Genomic DNA, 19,240 nt, shown 5'->3' on the forward strand with positions numbered 1-19,240 from the left:
GTCAGAAGAGTCAGAAGGAGTCATAACCAGTCGCTCGCGCCTTCCGGATCAAAAAAGTATATTATGACCGCTGCCGACAGGAAGCTACGACCGGGCACACAAACAGTATCAGGATCAGATGCTCGTCTGTAACGACGGAAAAAGGCAAGAATGGCGATTCATGGACGCGTTAGGAAAGCGGGGGCGGGGACTGCACTTGCCGTTCGACTCAGAGTCTCACTTACCCAGCAACTGCGCCAGGGAGGGGTAAGGTAGCAGAGCCTTCCGTGCGCGCGCTGTAAAATTCTTGGTTCAGCAGGCTGCGTGCCGCGTTACAGGCCATCGAACCCCTGTGACGGAATACAGCTTGGTCATGTTCTGGGATGGCAAGGGGGTCCTTTCTTTTTTTGCCCAGGCTCAATTCGCTGTTATGTTGTGCTGCCCATACCTTTCCTGTCAGGGCTAATATGCACGTAAGCCCTGAACGCCACAATTGGACCCACATTGAGCTTCAGCCACAATCAGAGCCCAACATCATTGAAGCTTCCCAAGTGGACGGTACAACAGAATGGGCGCTAACGAAACAAATGCGAATCGCAAGTGTATGCAGTGTAAGCAGAATGTTTGTTGTTTTTGCAGTTCTGGAAGGCAGTAGATGTAGGTAGAATATAAGAAAAATCCAGTAGTATACAGGATCACTCCTTAGGATCGCTCCTTCCAGAAACAGACTCTGAACGCCAAATATGCATCACAAATCAAAACGGCTGTATGTATGCCACCCTATTATTGCCCCCCTTTTTCGTTCTGATGCCGAGAAGCACTTATCAAATACTTCACTATTTTTTTGCCTCCCAATCCCCCGCTACACCTCACGACGTCCCGAGAATCCGAGAATAAGCGTCCTCGACTTCGCCTGCCAGTTCCAGCAAGGAGACAATCACAATTTGGTGTGTCAGGTTTGGCAGACGGTCCCGGTGGAGGCCAATCCATTCCAGCGGCGGTGTCGCTTCGCCCATGTCGCGCAGCTGAGGCGTCTCAATAATGGCCGTCTCCAGTGGATTGTAAAAGTACTTGGACTGCGGCACGTTGACCTCGGCGGTGATCTTGGTTTGCTTGCCGTTCTGGTCGCTCGTCTTGTCGGCTGCCGCCCCGTCGCCATCGCCCCCCAAATCAGTCCCATCAGCGGCGCTGTCGGGTACACCTGTGACACGGATGGCAGCCAGAGGGATTTCGCGGCCGAATGTCTGCTCGAGCGTGCGTGAGTGGTTCGCCCACATGCCGCGGATGTAGCTGATGCGTGAGTAGTTCCAGCCAACCTCGACCTTGCCCTCAAAGGCAGACTTGAAGATGTAGTCGATCTGGCGCGACTCGGGCTGCTGCCAGGTCTGCATGCTGGCCTCGACGCGCGGCACCTTGAGAATCGTGCCTCCGCGTGAGCCGGTGGCGCTCAATACAACATCTTCGACCGACAGCTCGCCGATTGTTTTCGGCGGCCCATCGGGTGTCGTTGTTGTCGTCGGAATGTGTCGGACACCAGCCAAGCCGATGCGAAGCTGGCCGAGTGTCAGTCCGAGGTTGCTGTGGACACGGCCGTTGTCAATACTGGCTGTGAACCGCGCCTGAGCGTTGAGTGCTTCCATTTTGAACACCTGTTGGTCGGCAAAGGTGTTGGGGTAGACGCCGAGGTTGACCGCCCGTAGCGTGACGACAACATCTGTATCCAACGAGATGGGCGACTTGGCAAGGATGCTGTCATCGTCATCACCACCGACAGGCTTGAGAGGCAGGCCGGCCGCATCCGCTGCGGATCCAATAGCCAAAGCAGTCGCCGTCTTCGCTGCACCGCTGAGTACTTTGCCGCCTGCGGCTTCAGATATCGTTTGTGTTGCACTGGCCGATGGCCGCCGGTTGGTGAACTTTTCAATCTCCCTCAGCGACGTCTCATAGTTGGCCTTGCGCTCCTGCACCAGCCGTAGGAAGGCTTGATACAGAGCAACACTCTGTGCAGCAGACGTCGTGGTGCCAAACACCTGAACAGCATCGCCCTCAAAGACTGCGACAAGACGGTCGCCGCGGCCCTGTCCCCGGCGTACATTGTACATCATAAAGTCGAGTGAGCGGACGTCAGCAACAAGGAAGGCTTGGTAGTCAAACGACGCCTTGACTCGCAGTTGACTGAAGCTAATGGAGGCCTGAATCAGCGGTGTCTTGCTCAGGGCCTGTTCGCGCTGTGGCCATTCGATGGAGGTGCGCAGCCGGAAATCCTCGAGCGCCACGAACCCGCTCATGCGGCCCGTACTGTCGACACCGACACGGCGGAAGCCGAGACATAGATTCTGCTCCCAGTCCGAGGTCTTCTTGGACGACACCCAGAAATCCTCAATGGCAAAGACAGACTTTCCGAGCGCTTGGCCCAGGTCCACATTGATCTCCAGCGCTGCGATCAAGATGGAGGCCGTCCACGGGAATGCGGCCGTTGCTGCAACCTGTTGGTACCGCTGCACGAGGTGGACGGTCGGCTGCTGCTGTGACGAGGACGACGCTACTGATGCCGACGTTGTCTCCCTGGCCAAATTGGTAGTCACAATGGGTACACTGTCGCCCTTTTGAAGATCTCGCGGCGTCCAGATTTCGCGGAAGAGGAGGAAATCTTGCACCTGCCGCACATTGATTGAGACCTTCATCGGACTGACTTTGAGCAGTGCGGACACGCCACTCACGCCGCTGACGTGTTTGCTGTTCATCAGGGACAGGACGATCGAGTCAACCTCGAAGCTGCCGGTTGACTCACGCGAGTAGACATGCTGCACTGACGCTTGCAGGCGGCTAATGTTGCCCGAGATAGCCACAAAGTTGCCGTGCTCGACGGTTCGGATTGTGTTCATCGTCAGGTAGACGTCGTCGAAGCTCGTTGTGGCGGCGACACGCGCTATAGGCTGGCAGCTGAGCGAGAACTGCTGCTTGTAGATGCGCAGGCCCAAGTTGAGCTTGAGGCGGCCAAGCATGGCGTTGGAGTTGGCTGCCGACATGAGAATGTTTTCCTCTGGCTTGGACTTTGTCATGGCGGTCGCAATCTCGGCTGTGTCTTGGTCATCATCTTGCGCCAGCTTAGCCACCTGTCCAGAGTTGCTGACAACTTCCTTGATGCTTTGCGTCAGATCCATGACTAAAGGCACAACCGACGGGTAGATGACATTGCTGGATGGGTCGATCTTGACTTCGGCGTACAGCGAAGGGTCACCCTTGCCGCTATCTCGGTACTCCAGCTTCCACGCCAAGCCCGGCGAGCGCAGCGTTGTGCTTCCGCCTGCCTCGTCCGAGTTGAACTGGCCGTATTTCCCGCTAACGCCCGATCGGCGTGCGCGTGCTGTGCTGGCACCGGCACCAGTATTGTCTCTCCCGGACGCACCAAATGTCGTAGCCGAAGGGCCAAATAAATTGCCAGTTGGCGAGGCTTTCTTACCGCCAATGTACACCACCGCACCAGCGAAATCTACATCCACCAACAGCGACTCCAGTCTCTTGTTGCCGAGGATCGGTGGCTTCGCAGGCGACTCTGGAAGCTTAGATGGCGACGACGCACCCGTCTTGGTTCCTGTGGTGCCAGGGAAGCTTGTGGTGGGGTTCCAGCGCCGCGAGACCTGCTGTACATTCTTGATGGACAGCTGGATCGAATCCTTGAGGTGCGCTGCAGGCACGATAAATTCCGAGGTGAGGCGCAGATCCAGGGACTTGCCCACAGCCTGGAAAGCGAAACGGCGTGTCCGCGAGGTAGAAAAGTAGGCAACGTTGAAGATGACCTCCGGCAGCAGTGCCGAGTTAGGTGAGCGAGCTTTTTTGTCTTGTGTCGGTGGCACCAGCTGCAGCTGTAGGTTCTCGATAGTCAAGCGCGCGGAGTTCTTGGTGCGTGTGCCCAGCTCAATGCGACCTAGAAGCAGCACGAGATCTTCCTTGGCCTCGTTCGGTGGTGCCGGTAGATAACGGGATTGTTTGGGTGAGTAGGTGGCAAGCGCACACAGCCAGTTGACCTGGATGTTCCGGATTTCAAAAGTGTACGCAATCGAGGACAAAAAGGACTTTATAATGTCAGGCTCCTCCTCCTCCTCCTCGGGACCACCTTCGGCCGGCTGCTGGTCGTTGATGACGATGCGCGGCTTCGATTGCCGCAGCTTGCGTAGGTATTCCAACTCGCGGGACGTGTCAAGGTCGTTAATCTTGTCGCCCATGTAGCCGAGAACGTCGACGACGGTGGACACCGTGTCGGGCGAGAGGCTCACATCGAAGCCGTCGCTCTTAATGTCAAACGCACGCTTCTCTTTGCCGTCATCGCCCTGCTTGGATGTCGCTGTGATCAGGGCCGCAAAGACCATGCTGCCACAGGAGGCCATCTGTCCTTCCGAGCCTTTAAGAATATCCAAGGCAATGCGGCGCAAATTGAGATAAAATTCCGGATAAGCCAGGACAGGGCCACCGTTTTCAAGCCGGTTCGTCACCTCAAGACGAATGCTGTCGAGGCAGAATGAGAGATGCGCCATGGGCTCCGTATCCGCCTTGAGCGATACATTGCCAAAGATTTCCAGGCCGGCAAACGTCGAGTGCACAGAGTACACTGTGGGCTTGACTTTGGTCTTGGCCGGTGCCACAGGGAGTGCCTGCGATGGTCCGGGTGCGGCAGCTCCGGGTGGCTGGCTGCTGAAGATCTCCTTGACATGCCGCTGGATCACCTTTAATTGCTGCTGCATGTCGGCAACGGTGCTGGCGATTTCCGGTCGATTCAGGGCAGACAACAGGCTGTACACGGCAGCGGCGTCCAGCTGCACCAGCTCCAGTGACGAAAACACAGAGACGGTCTGCTCATGCTCGCCGATGCGCGTGGAGATGCGTCCGTTCGTCGGCGGGATCTGCAAAACTGAAATACTGCGCGCGGAATTGTTCGTGTTCGACGTCACTTGCATATCGTGCGCGTTCTCCTTGACGTCAAAATCAAAGATAATCTCCTTGCCAAAGTTTGCCGCCACAGCGACTCGCGCGACAACACCAGAGATCTTGTACGTCAGCGAGCGCAGCAGCGGTACACTGATGCTATATTGCTCGAGGAACAGTGCCACTTTGAAGCTGAAGGACGACAGACGCTCAGCAATCTTTCCGTTCTCGTCGTCCTTCATGGTCTTTTGCACAGTTGTGGACGACGACGCAGGTGCGGATGCTGTCGGCATGTCGGTCTCCAGGGGGAACAGCTCGCCAAACTGGTAAAGCTGCGCCACCTCGTCTCGAACAAGCAGGTCGAGCGTCTCGAGCAGCGCAAGCGGGTCCCGCTTGATGGCGAAAGAGAAGTTTTGACTGCTAGCCGTGGCCTTGATGGTGTGCTCGTAGCGGTTCTTGGTCGTCTCCATGCAGTGCGCCACAAATACGCCCGGCCGTTGCAGCTGCGACGAGGTGACGAGCTCCGAGTGGCTCTTGACGCGCGACGTGATGGCATCGCAGCTCGTGATAAAGTTGGTGTCGATGATGCGGTTGGCACTGCGACGGACAAGCAGGGACGACTTCATGCCCTCGCTGGCCATGCGTATGTTGAGGTTGATCGTGTCCAGAACCAGCAAGCCATGATCCATGGCGAACACGACGTGAAGCGCGCGCTGTTGGGGAACTGTGCCAGCACCACCGGGTGCGGGTTTGACAGGCAAAGGCTTCGCGCCGCCCTTGCTTACCTTGTCGTCTTTCGCGGGCTCGGTTATGGCCTTGCTCGCAGCGCCGGCTTCCTCGTCAACCGCTGCTTTTTCGGACAACCGCCGCTTGTACAGGCGGATGACATCTTGTGCGAGCTCACAGATTTCCCAGTTGAGCCGAACGGCAGAGTCTGAGCAGAAAATGTTGAGTATCGACGTTACATCGGTTCCTATATCACCTGCGCCCGTCGGGGCAACACCTCCTGTTTTTGCCTTGGGCGGCGCGTTGTTGGCAACCGCTTCGCCGTTCTCGAATCGGACCGTGAGGTCAAAAAAGGTAATTTCGTTTTGCTTCGGCCCGGGGTCCAGAAGAAGCTGCAGCTTCCGGACGCGCACGACGCTCATAAAAGCCAGGATCGGCCGCTTCTCGGCCGCCTTCTTGTACATGTCCACCTTGAGAGAGCCAAACAGCTCCTGCAAGAACAGAGACTGCGTCAGATCGCCGAGGTCCCAGCCGCGCCAGTACTCGAGCTTCGTGATTACCTCGCGTACGGTACCGCCCGGGGGCGCGACAACAAACTGCACCTGGACGGGTTCGACGATTGGTAGTAGTGGAGCCTGGCCAAGACACTCACGCATGAGCTGCTCCCTGGGCTCCTTCTTCATCAGGAACCATACCTGGCGCAGACGCATAGCGAGTTTCCAAGAGTCAAAGGTGCGCAGGTGCTCGTGGGCTGAGCGCAAGATAGCCGAGGGTCGGACGAGGAATCCAGGGTCGGTGACGCCGATGCCCGCAGAAATCAAACGCTGAGCCAGGTGCGGGCGTATGCGGCCGTTGTAGGAGAGCGGCCCCGCAAAAGACTCGGACAGGTCCTCGACGAGAACGCTAGTGCGGTGGATCAGTGAGGCAATGTACTCGATCTTCTCGGAGCTAAGCTGGCCCTCGACGGCACCAATGTCGGCGTCGAGGTAGGCCAGGTCTTTGGTCCCCATGGACACGAGGACGTTCTCGACGCTGGCGACAAAAGCGGCCTGGGGTGTTGAAATAGCGGCGAGGCGCTCGGACGCGGACAGCTCGACAGCGCCCAGGCGCAGCTGGAAGGAGTTGTGCATCTGGCTCTCTTCTGGCCGCATGGCGTCGCGCCAGGTAGTCTTGGCACGCGACATAAAGGTGATGTTGGACACAGAGACATCGTACTGGTCCTGCTCATCACGAACCGCAGAACCAACAGTGCCTGCATTGGAGGACGAGGTGGCGTTGAGGAAGCGCAAGTTGGCGCGCGGTAGTTGGACGACAATGTCCTGGACTTTGCCCTTCATCTTACGCTGCTTGCCCGCGGTGATGATGCCGTCCATGGCGCTCATCTGGACAGCATCCAAGATGTCGTCGGGCTCTTGCGGCAATAGTGCGGAGATGAGGGCCGCAATGTGTTTGGCGGATGTGGGGTTGAAGAAGGCGCTGATGCCGTCGTGGACGCGGATGAGCGTGCTCGCGTGCACCTTGTCGTCGCTGAGGATCTCCGGATCGACGTCATCAAGACCAAAATCGGCGGGGGACATGCCGTCGCCCATGCTGGCGGCACTGCCTGCACCGTCGCCGTTCAAGAACCCATTTTCGGTCCTTGATGTCTCATCGCCACCACCACTCCCACCACCACCACTGCTACTGCTGGCATACTTTGCATCGCACTGGGCGGCGACTTCCGAGACGTCCGGTCTAACGTCTTCCAGGGGAAAATAAGGAGCAATGTATTTACTCGAAAACGCTACTGTGTTGTGGTTGGGGTCATGCTGCGCGCGACGCGACGACGAGGCCGTCTCGTGCTCGGCTGGGGGGCTGTAGAACCCAGAGAAGTGAGTGGAGGACGACCCATTGCGAGTGAAAGAACGCCGCTGATGCTCTCCTGGTGTCTCGATGGACGTCTCTGGCGGAGCATCGCGGTGCGTGTGTGCCGAACTGCGCGGCCGGTAAACACTGCCCTGGCTGCTGGCAGTCGAAGCTGTTGCGGACAAAAACGAACGCTGCGATTGCTGGCGGCGCAGGCGCCGCTTGGATGCAAGAGACGTGCCTCGGGACGAGAGTGAGATGCCGTCGAGCTCGAGATCCTTGGCCGTGACCGGCTGCGGAATGAACGGCACGGGCTGTGCGGGCGGGTCGACTGGGTCAGGAACAAAGGCCGGGTCGAAGTACTGGGGCAGGAGCAAAAACGAGGTGCGCTGGGTGCGCTGGTCCTCGCGACGGATGAGCGCCTGCTGCAGCGTGCGCTCGTTGGTGAAATCAAACTTGCGGCCGACAATGGCAATGCTCAAGCTCGTCTTGACAAACGCGTCGGTGTCGACGGGCGCCTGGGGCCGCGACTTGTGGCGGATGGCGGATTCAGAGTTGACGCAGGAGACTTGAAGGTCCGGAATGGAAATGTCTGCGCGCTTGGAGTAGTGCTGGCGCGCCCAGTCGTTGTAGTTGACGTCGACGCCGTTCTCGAGCGACAGGAGGAAGGCGGCTTCGTCGACGTGCAGCCAGATGTTGACGGACTGGACGTGGACGCGCAAAAAGGTAATGTCGTACATGACGAGGGTGTGGTACGGCACGAGGGCGTTTTCGTCGTCGTCAAACGTAAAGCCAAAGGCCTTGCCGCCGCCCGCCAGTGCCGTCAGGAAATCGGTTGTGCACTCGCCCATGACGGCGCCGACAGACAGGTCCCAGTTGCACTGGTAGGTGGGCTCCGTAGGAGGCAGACCAAAGAGGCGATTGCCGTAGACGTGCAGGCCGTTGACGAACAGTTGGGTGTTGGACAAGGATGCTGGGTCGCGGTCCGCGTGGCTGTTGCTGCTGTCACCATCCTTGTTGCGGCCATCGTCGCCGCAAGAGGCGTCCGTACCGAGCGAGAGGCTGAGGGGCGCCAGAACAACGTCGACGTCCATGTAGTAGTTTGTAAACCGCAGATCGGCGTCGAGGCCCGCGGAGTCGATTTGGACGTGGCGCGCGGCCGAGTAGATGTTGGCCGGCAGCAGAAGCGTGGGATCGTCGGCGTGCACGCTCAGAATGACGTCGAGGTCGTTGGAGACCTTGTGGGGCGGGCGGCTGGCAATCTCAGCGTCCGGGTCGGTCTCCTTGAGACGGAGGTTGTCCTGGTACTCCTCGAGGGTCGTAAAGTGGACATCGTCGCCAAAATAGTTGTCCTTGAGCTTGATAAAATAGCGGACCATGAAGCCGTAGGCAGTAAACCAGGGCCGCTGGCCGGCAATGTTGAGCACCAAGGTGTCGGTGAGGTTGGGCGCGGTGGCCGCGTGGTATTGGTACTTGCCGTCGACACGCAGCATGCTGAGGCGGCCGACCTGCTTGTCGCGGACAAACATGGACTGGGTGTTCCAGGGCGGGACGTGCAGCTCGACGGTGGCCGCGTCGGTGCGCACGTCAAAGGGGATGGCGTTGTCGGGCGGGCGGAACTGGTCGAGCGGGACGCACACGGAGGCCTCGAGCAGCGCGCTGGTCAGGACGATGAAGGTGTTGTCGTCCATGCTGGTGGGGTTGTTGATGATGTTGGCGTCGTTGACATTCAGATACATCTTGACGTTGGGGAGGGCGAGATCGATGTAGTACTGGAAGGGCGTAAACACAAGGTACTCGGCGGGCGGACCGGTGCCCCAGTCGTCAATCAAGTCAGTGAGCAGGTAGACATGGTCACGCAGCAGAAAAAGCTCGAGGTCGTTGCTGGTGATGTGGAAGCGCCACTGGCGCAGGGCGTTCCACTTGAGGGGCGTGGACAGATCGCAGGCGATGCGCAGAGCGCCGGACCGCCACAGAGCTTCTTGGTTGACGCTGCTCGAGATCTCGACACGCGGCAGGTCGAGATCGAGCGTCGCTCGGAACCCTGTGGCCGTTGCGAGCATATCCATAGAATACGAGATGGTGGCGTTGCTGGCGATCTTGATGTCGAGCCAGCCGTACGGCCGCTGGCCCGAGGCAGAGGGCGCCGGCTCGGATTTCTTATACCGGGACCGGTTCTTGCGCTTATCGCGGGCGGAGCGAAACTTGGTGGCCATATCCTTGCCTTTGAAGCGCCAGTTTTTGGACGCCTCGCGGGTGGGGACGCGCAGCGTGACCTCGTCGTCGAGCTCGACGTAGACCTTGAACTGTGTGGGCAGACGCACGGCGCCGACTGGCAGGCGGGGCGCGGGCGTGGCGTCCTTGCTGAGGCCGGGAAAGAAGACGCGCTGCAGCTCGGCGCGCTTGCGGTCAGCCCAGGGCCCGTAGTTGACGGAGCCGCCGCGGATGGAGAGAGATAGGCCCCAGGCGGGCGACGGCTCGTTGCCGTTGACGTCTAAAACGTCCAGAGAGGGCGGCCTCCCAGAGCGCTTTGCACGGCCGGCGTCGTCGCCGGGCGGCAGTCCTGCAATAGCACTGGCCGTGACTTTGCCGGCCGAGTCCCAGTAGAGCGTCAAGAACGCCTCCGGACTCTCGAGGATCGGGTTGAGCATAGCGTACTCGGAGGCCGTCCACCGCGTCTTTTCGTCGCCGCCCGGGCCGTCGAGATACCGGGACAAGCCCTGCCAGTGGACAGAGCCGGGTAAGCGAACAGACGTCGCCGTGGCCGGCGGATCACGAGGATCAGCCGAAGTAAACGATTCGACGGAACTGCGGAAGTAGGGCAGCAGGTTGCGCAGCTGGCTGTAGGCGGAGCGGCGGTAGTGCCGGAAGAACGAGCGCGGCGGCAGGGGCCCGGTGTCGTCGGCGATCTGGCGTTCACGCACGGCTCGGGTCGTCTGGTCTTCACGGTAGTCGTCGTTGTCGCGGATCTCGACAACGGGCTTCTGGAATTGCAGCCGGAAGATCTGGCGATACGGATCAGGGGTCTCGGTGTGCTGGGCGTCGATCTCGCCGGACAGGACCTGGGTCTTGACGACGAGGATGCCCGAAGTGTTCTCGTTGCCCATCACAACAGCCGCTTTGTCACACGTGAAGTGGATAGGGAAGAGCTGGAGGAAAGCCGGCAATGCCTCATTGTTGCTGTCGGCCGCGTCGGCTGCTCTTCGCTGCTCGGCCTCCGATGCGCCAGCTGCGTTCCCATCGCCGTGTCCACCGTCCTCGGACGACGCCGACGCTGACAGAGAGTCAGCGCGGCCAGGTGGACGCTTGCCGCTGCTGTCGCCGGTCCTGCTCTTCATGGCTTCGACAAAGGCCGTCACCTGGTGGCCCAGTCCCAGTCGCTCGCCGTCGTCGCCGTGGCTGGTGTTGTTTCGCCGTTTTCGTAGTTTATGTAGCATTTCATCGCTGTGCAGGGGTTGGTTGGGGTTGATTTCCTCGTACTTTTCGTTTGCATTGTATTCAGCGCTGTGCTTGTTGTCGTCGTTCTCACCCGGGTAGTCATTCATTCCCGTCAAGCCGGCCACAATGCTGTCGTACGCGGCGCTGCGGTTGTACACGTACCACTCGAGGCCGGCCAGCGACACGCTCATGCGACAGGGGATCTTGGATTTGGTCTTCTGGTGCACCTTGCCCTCGTTTGGGTCACTGGAATCCTCCGAGGCGGCAGGGCCCTTGCCGGTCTGTCGTCGCCGCTTGCCCAGGTTAATGTGTCGCACGCGCCGCAGCCAGTAGGCCCAGGTAAGGTGCCCGTTCTGGATGAGGATCGTCTCGTTCTTGCCGTGGTAGCGCAGCCCAACAAAGAAGATACGGCCACCCAGTAGCGAGAACTGCACGGCCTGTACGTCAATGTAGATGCCATAGCGGTGCCATGTCCACGTGCGCAAGGCCCACGAGACAATCGACGCGAACAGGCGGTTGAAGTAGAGGAGGAAGAAGAGGGCCAAAAATGTCGCGACGATGATGTAGGCCAGGAAGACACCGCTGAACCGGCTACCATTGGCCTTGAAGGCACTTCCGGCAAAGGCCACAGCGCGGACATCGACGCTGGGATCGAGGTCACCGTGGAGGCCCATCATGTCAGGACCCCCTTGGGAGGCTATGACTTGGGGCTTCAAATCTCTGCCAGTCGTGACCTCGCTGCTTCGACACGCAGCTTAAACGCCATCACGGGGTGGCAAGCTGCTCATTGTCCGTCGGGTGAGGGGCGGTGGGTGTCGTCGGGTCGTTGGTTCGCTTGTGCGTGAGTTTTGTTTGTGTACGATGCGTCGAGAGCACGTGGAATTCTGAGAGCAACCGTGCAGCCTTGGTCCTTCTTGGTCGGGAGCTTCTATCGGTGATAGCGCGCTGCAATAAGGCTGCGTCGCGATTTAGGGGAAGGAGCAGGCTAATGCACCTGCCGAGCTGCCCATCCCGAAGTTTAGGGGCGTCTCCACAATTCAGTCTGCGATGTGTTTCCGTCGTTCGTGTCGAGTGTGGCATTCCACGTTTGGAAGGAACGATGAACGATCAGGACATAGACTGGTAAGGCTTTTATGTATAGTCTCTGAAGCCGACGGCGTTGTATTGACGGCGGGCTGCGTTTCTTGCTTTGAGAGTGGTATGCAGGAATTTGGTCAGCTCTTCTTTTTATGTGAAAATTATTAATTTATTAATCTTTTTAAAAAAATAAAATAATGTACATCTATTTAACCAAAGAAATCCTCCCAACCAAAACAATAAAAAAACGCAGACTCTGCGGTATGTCAAATACAACTCTTCTCTCTCAGTACTAAGCTCGACAAACGACAAAGCAACGTACAGTTTCTGGAGTACGGTTCTGTGGCCGCGACCTTCAGATAAGAAGAGCTGTCAATTGCTGTAGACCTGTTAGCGCTTAGACATAGCTCCCAATGTGTGCCAAAAACGCCTATCACGCCTTCCCGATAAGGCCTTATCAGCATGACCTAGCCTAACCGCGCTAATGCACCAACAAATTACAGCGCAACACAGCACCATGCAAGTGCTAGAGTCCTGACGTCGTCATTACCGCTCGCCATAGCGGAAGGACGCCGTTACGCAAGCCAGGCTTCCACATCTCGACCGTCAACGCCCACCTCATCGCCATCCGACGTGCTCCGGAGCTCGACCTCCCGCGATCCCTCTGCCCTGTTCCTGTCTCCGACGATGCATGTCGCCGCGTAGACTTGTGCTAAAGCGACCCAGCCGGTGGCCCAGCACGCTTTGTCGGCCCCCTTTCGCCGGTTCCAATTTTCGACTTCATTGGCCCGAAACGCGTCTGATCCGCGATCCGATCGCATCGCCACTGACGGCGACACACCCCAGCATCTTCCATTCTGTCCTTGTTCGGCACCGCGCAATTTCCCACAATCAAAATGGTCGGAGGAACGGGCCAGAAGCTGGCCGAGACGACGGTGATCTTGGCCGGTGCCGCATCGTTGGCCGCGACGCTGATGTCGATCGTGTATGTAGCCAGCTTCCGTATGTCGTGATGTTGGCCCCTCGACTGTCTGCTAATGATTGAATTCGTTCCGCAGGTCCATATGGCTTCAGCTGTACGTGTCTATGCTATTGTCATTTACGTCCTTGCGCTGGCTGTCCTGACACTTCTAGGAAAAACTACCGCAAACCGCTCCTGCAGCGATATGTCGTCCGTATTCTTTTGATGTACGAAACTACCAAATCACCGATACATCTGCATAGCAGCATGCTCATACTGACTCTGACAGGGTCCCCATCTACTCCATATCGTCCTTTTCCAGCATGATATCGACCACCGCCGCCCAATTCCTCGACCCCATCCGAGACATCTACGAGGTTTGTTTTTCGGCTGCTCCCCGTGGCCCATGTCCAACGTCTTTGGTCCCACAAATTCCTGACATTACCAGGCCTTCACCATCTATACATTCTTCCAGCTCCTTATCAACTATCTCGGCGGCGAGCGCTCGCTCATCATAATGACCCATGGCCGTGAACCCATCTCCCACCTGTGGCCCTTGAACCACGTTCTCCCCCCCGTCGACATCTCTGACCCCCACTCCTTCCTCGGCATCAAGCGCGGCATCCTGCAGTATGCCTGGCTCAAACCTCTCCTGGGCATCGCCGCCATCGTCATGAAGGCCACTGGCACCTACCAGGAGGGCTACATTGGTCTCAACTCGGGCTATTTCTGGAGCGGTATCATCTACAACCTCAGCGTCACCGTCAGCCTGTACTCGCTGGGTCTCTTCTGGGTCTGCATGAACAAGGACCTGACGCCCTTCCGGCCCGTGCCCAAGTTTTTGTGTGTCAAGCTCATCATCTTTGCCTCGTACTGGCAGGGCTTTTTGCTTTCCATCCTCGTGTTCCTGGGCGCCCTGCCAGACAACGTCGAGGGCTACACGCCCGACAACCTGGCCGCGGCTATCCAGGACGCCCTGATCTGCATCGAGATGCCCGGTTTTGCCGTGGCCCACTGGTACGCCTTCTCGTGGCAGGACTACGCCGACGACACCGTGTCGGCGGCCCGGCTGCCTGTCAAGTACGCCGTGCGGGACGCGTTTGGCATCCGCGACCTCATTGAAGACTCCAAGCTCACGTTCCGCGGCGACAACTATGCTTACCGTGACTTTGACTCCAACGACAAGATCATGGCCCATGCTGACTCGCGCTCGCGTGTCGCCCGCCTCAAGGCGGGTATGCGCTACGAACGTGGCGGCAAGGGCAAGTACTGGATCCCCAGTCCCAACAAGACGAACAATGCCAACGAACCTGACCCGTACACACCGTTGCTGGGTGGAAACAATAGCGACGGCAGCAGTGGCCGGAAGAACAGCAGCGGCCACGGCAACGGCAACGGCAACGGTGATTATGGAAATGGCAATGCCGGCCCGAGTAGGAGCAACTCGCATTCGCAGACAACCGACGACTATTTCGGCGAGCTGGCGCTCGACGAGGACATGGAGGAGCTGTACGGCAAAGCTCGCAAGCTCGAGTACGGCGATTGGAACTATCCCGTCGTCCCGGCCAACGTCCCGTCCCGGGCTGCCCGGTGGCGAACTACAGCCTTGGGCGGTACCTACGAGCCGGTTCCCGGCTACTACTCGCCTGTGTCCCCTGTGACGCCCGATCTGAGCGGCGGCCCGCGACGAAGCGGCACCAACGCCAGTGGTGGTGCCAGTGGTGGTGGAAGCGACCGTGAATCTGGCCCCGGCAACAGAGGAGACGCAACCCCGGCTGCGCCAGAGGCTATTGTCGTGTCCAAAAAGAAGAAGGGCAAGGGGAAGCAGAAGCAGTCTGGTGCCCTGCCAACGGCCGACAAGACGTCGGACAAGTCGTCGGACAAGACGGCAAGAAAGACCAAGAGCGACCCTGACGTGGTGGCGAAGCCGACGCTAAACACCAGCAGAAGCACAGAAACCACCCCAGCGCCCCCCATCTCACCAAAAGGAGATGTCGGATTGGCGGGCAGTCAGGGCCCGGCCAACGACCAGAGTGCCGCCAGCGACGACAACGAGTCGCTGCGGCTGTGGCGGCGGAATGACGACGAGGACGACAACGCCAGCCCCGTGCTCGAGACGACAACGCCGACCTACAATCTGGAAGGCGATGAGTTTCGGAATGTCTGGGGCGCTGGTCAGCCGGGGCAATAGGCATGAAAAGCGAGGCGAACGTAGGTCGTTCTTCCGTTCGGGAGCCTGGGTTTCCACTGTTTTGCGTTTGATTTTATATGCGCTCTTTTGTATATGGCGAGCGACGCTTTACCATTCTCCGTTTCGATCTGTAGTGATACCTAGTCATCGCCCGTCGTTGAGAGCGCCGAATGTGTTCAGACTCATGTATTGTTTTTGTTCTCAATTTGTTGGTCATTATAAACCATCTATAATACGTGCAAAATGCACATTATCAAGTACGTTTTCGTCGTTTGTTTGCTCTTGTTTATACGTAGAATAGAAACGTTCTGTGCGCAGCTGACAATGCCCACCGAATGCTTTGCCCTCATTGTCAACACAACACGCCCAGAAAGCACAGCAGCCACATCAACATTGATACCACGAGACGCGTCGACGACGACACGAACGCGTCTTTCAATTGCGTCTCCCCTCCTTTTGAGCCCCTCCGAACGGGATGGAGGAGGGGTGGGTGAGCAGGGGCCTCTCTCTTTTCTACCCAAGTACAACGACATATTACTCCGTAGATTGCAGAGCCACGACGCACTGCGACCCAAAAGCAAAACGGGCAACCAAAGGGCCATAAACCGGGAAAATGCCATGGAAGATTGTCCGAGATAGATGGACGAGAGGTCAGTGCTGGCGGGTGTATTGGCCAAGGAGGACACAGACAATATGTCGACTGGCGTCGTTCGTCTTTGGGCCAAGGGACGCAGACCAAGAGGCATCCAGTGACGCCGCTCTCTTGACTCTCCTGGTGAAGCCCCTGTTGAACCGCATCGCCCGTTCCTTTCCTTCCCGCGCGCTGGCCCAACGGGCCCCTACAGCCCCCTACAAACAGAGGATCACCGGTTTTGTTTGCTCATGCGGAAAATCGAAACACAAATGTTTTGTAAACGACTCGCTCTGTATCAAGGGGAACTGTGGCGTATGGAGTATGAAGTATGCTCGTCGCTCAAAACAGCATCATTGCCTGTTCTTGCTACACCTCTAAGCGCCTGCATATGGATTGGGGTTCCCTGGGCCGTCTTTTGGCTTCTTCTCATGACACTGCGCCTCCCTTGACACTGTCATATTTTCGGTGTATTTTTAGATGCACCGATCCTCGAGATATGTGAATGGAAATATCTAACGGGGTGAATTAAAGAACCGACAATCGCAGTTGGCGCACGGACTTTTTGCTCAGCAAATCGCAAAAATGTGTGATCAAATGCGCAGTAGACGGGTGAAAAGACATGTTTGGTCACAGTCGCATTGTGAACACGCTGTCTATTTTGAGTATTCCGTTTGACAAAACGAAATAGCGAAATAACAAAAATAACGATGTTTCCTTTTTGGCAGTGGGCTGTAGGTCTGAATGACCAGTTGGAGGGAAAAGGTCAGCAAGGGTAATTAAAATGGGCACAGAAAAAGGAACTTTTCGACGCTGTTGGATGCGACAGGCGGATGTAATACGTGACATTCAATTTACCAAGTAACAGTAGACAGGTTGGGACACGACTGCCAACATGCCTTGGCAAGGGGAGTAACATTTTCGTGTCATCCTGCGACAAAGTTTACCATTGCCCATGATGTACGACGTACGATGTACAGAGCACGCTGTACGAAATACAGAGCACAATATATGTCGGCGTTGTATATCCGGCATTCTTCTACGCTTTTGATGTCATTCTTCGTACGTCGTATTGAGCAAGGCATTCTTCCATGTCTTCAGACGAACGTATCACGAAATATACGAGATAAATCCCGCTTTTGGGACCTTGGGGCTGCAGTCAGCAGCAATCCTGCAAGAGGAACGAAATTAACATCCTTCAGCAAAATGTGCGCTGGATCTTGTGAGTTCTTCCTTCTCCTATTCCTTTCTCATCAACTTTGCCTTGACGCCTACCTCCTGCCTCCTGTTTCCTGCCTTTCAAAATTGTGTCTTTGCTGTTTCACAATCTGTACGTTTTGGGATACAAAGGTGCACATCAGTGGAACATACTATTTGTGGGACCTTGCTCGGCGATGGGGCGTGAGTGGTAATACATGGTGCCGTGCAAGAACCAGAGAAGAACGGGGAAGACGAGGACAAGGATTAAAGCCCCTACAGGGAAACAAGGAAAACGTAGCAAAACCTCGAGGAATGGATTCATGTTGACAAAAGAGCAAACAGCTGACGGGAGGTGATATAGTTTGGGATGACCAGACTGAAAACTTTTAAAAAACTATGGAGAATTGACGCTGGCACAGATTTTTACACCCGGATAGCAGCTGTCAAAGGTCGTTAGTGATGGACATGAAATCGGACCAACGAGGCGATGATGGGAGGGTCATTGAGTGGACAGGGCGGGGCCGGTGGGCGTGGCAGTCTTCAAAATATCGAGTTAAACGGGGTATTACGACGTTACTGACATTGGTAACGATTAACTGGGTCGCTTCGCGCCTCTCTATTTACTTTCTTTTTCATCAGCGAGACTCCCGAGACATTATGTTGTCGAAATATGCACTGGGTTGTTCGTCTGCTGTTTGTTGAGGTCCGCGATACGATGCTTGCTCTTTGAAATTGTGATGTGATTCCGAAGTCCTTTGCTATACGACGTTATATTATTGTTTTTTTGTCTATCCTGGAGCAACGGCGCAGTAGTTGATCCTGTAGGCTATATTGACGGTATGCTATCGCTACATGCTTTGGGAATGTGAAATTGGCTTACCGGCGCATATACAAGGCAATCTATATCCACACATATGGCCAGTCCGAAAGGGCCGTTGTCCTTATGTCGTCACCAGACGCGACGTGCACTGAGCTATACGGCATCTCGCGTCTGGCAGTGGGCAATGGTTCGTTTGCAAGTCGGCTCAAATGGCATTGCCATAAAACCTGTGGGAAGATGCAAACGCTTGTGTGTCGTACGGTAAGATTGGCGTTGACGCTGTGTACTATATCTCGTATGCCGTATTACACTCTCAGAGTCTCTGTGCAAATGCTCGTCGTCCACAACGGCCGTTGACAGCCAACCAGGGCCTGGTTTGACAATGCCGTCGAGACTGCCAATTCGTCGCTCTGTCCTGTCTCACTGATATGATGTTAACATCGAACAGTTATTGTGCAGTCCGATTCGTTCTCGCCCACTGGTGAGACCATCGCCACCAGCGTCTGCGGCTGCCATTAGCAATTGTCCTCCACATGTCAATGCATGTCTCACCTGTCGTTCGGTGATAACCCCATCCAGACCCTTTGTTGGTGGGCCTTCTCGTGTTGTCTCGCGTGCCCGGCATTCCTTATCAAGGCAACGAACCTGGGATGTCGAGTATTTTCATGTCTTGCATTTCAATATATTTTCGCATTGGTACCGCAGCAGAGCCGGGCAATTCAACCCATCAGGAGATCCAGCTATCCGTCATATCATCCAGGCCATTCACGAAATGCACCAGCTGCCGTGCTTTCTGGTCTGGGGCATTCCTACGGCTCATATGCATGCGACGCTGCCCTGCAGCAATCGATAGTATTTGCTGCTGTTGTTGCTGTAGACTTTTGTTGACATTCAACGTCTCGTTCTTTGTTTTGATTTGGTGATCTCCTCACAACGGACAATTTGCTGCCGCGCACGCTGCATGGCTCGGGTTGCTTAGCAGGACGAGCAAGCACGCCTGCTCGCCTTACCGCTTCTCCCTGAAGTTGTTTGCTTTCCTGCGCGTGCTTCGCTTGTGGCCGCGGAGCGTCATATGCAAGCCAGACGGAATGAAAAACAGGGCGATGCTGCACCTGCACCTCGCTTGCGATGCGCATTGCTCCTGTAGCGCCTTTCGCCTCTATTTTGAGCCTTATGGGACACGCTTTTCCCTTTTTAACATTTGCCCGTTTGTGTCTCTTGCTCCTTCCTTCGTCCAAGAAAAGGCTTTGGCATACCTGGATGCACTTTCCCGTAACTACCAGCCAGTCTTTGTCGTCAAGGGAAAGAGCTGTCTTGTCATACCTGCCTTTGTCCTGTTTATCCTTGTATCTTGTATATATGTGCCTCCTCGTGCTTGCCTTGTCTGCTTTCTGTGCGTCGTGACGCTCTTTCTCTGCCGTGCGCTCCTGCCTCCCAGAGCCTTTTCCC

General features: G+C 56.7%; 2 protein-coding genes across 2 annotated transcripts; one reads left to right on the top strand and one right to left on the bottom strand.

Annotated features, from left to right (window-relative positions):
- Positions 1-848: 848 nt before the first annotated feature.
- On the bottom strand, positions 849-11,585 carry SPSK_02908 (uncharacterized protein; the record flags this gene model as incomplete). Its single annotated transcript, XM_016729756.1, has 1 exon — positions 849-11,585. One exon carries the CDS (start codon positions 11,583-11,585, stop codon positions 849-851), a length of 10,737 nt encoding a protein of 3,578 aa, XP_016585016.1.
- A 1,299-nt stretch (positions 11,586-12,884) lies between these two features.
- SPSK_03115 (uncharacterized protein) lies at positions 12,885-15,140 on the top strand (the record flags this gene model as incomplete). The annotated part of the gene is made up of 5 exons (XM_016729956.1): positions 12,885-12,973; positions 13,047-13,064; positions 13,123-13,176; positions 13,239-13,326; positions 13,398-15,140. The coding sequence occupies 5 exons, from the start codon at positions 12,885-12,887 to the stop codon at positions 15,138-15,140; spliced, it is 1,992 nt and encodes a 663-aa protein (XP_016585017.1).
- Between the last annotated feature and the right edge of the window lie 4,100 nt (positions 15,141-19,240).

The sequence above is a fragment of the Sporothrix schenckii genome (assembly GCF_000961545.1).
Source record: "Sporothrix schenckii 1099-18 chromosome Unknown Cont47, whole genome shotgun sequence".
NCBI lineage: Eukaryota > Fungi > Ascomycota > Sordariomycetes > Ophiostomatales > Ophiostomataceae > Sporothrix > Sporothrix schenckii.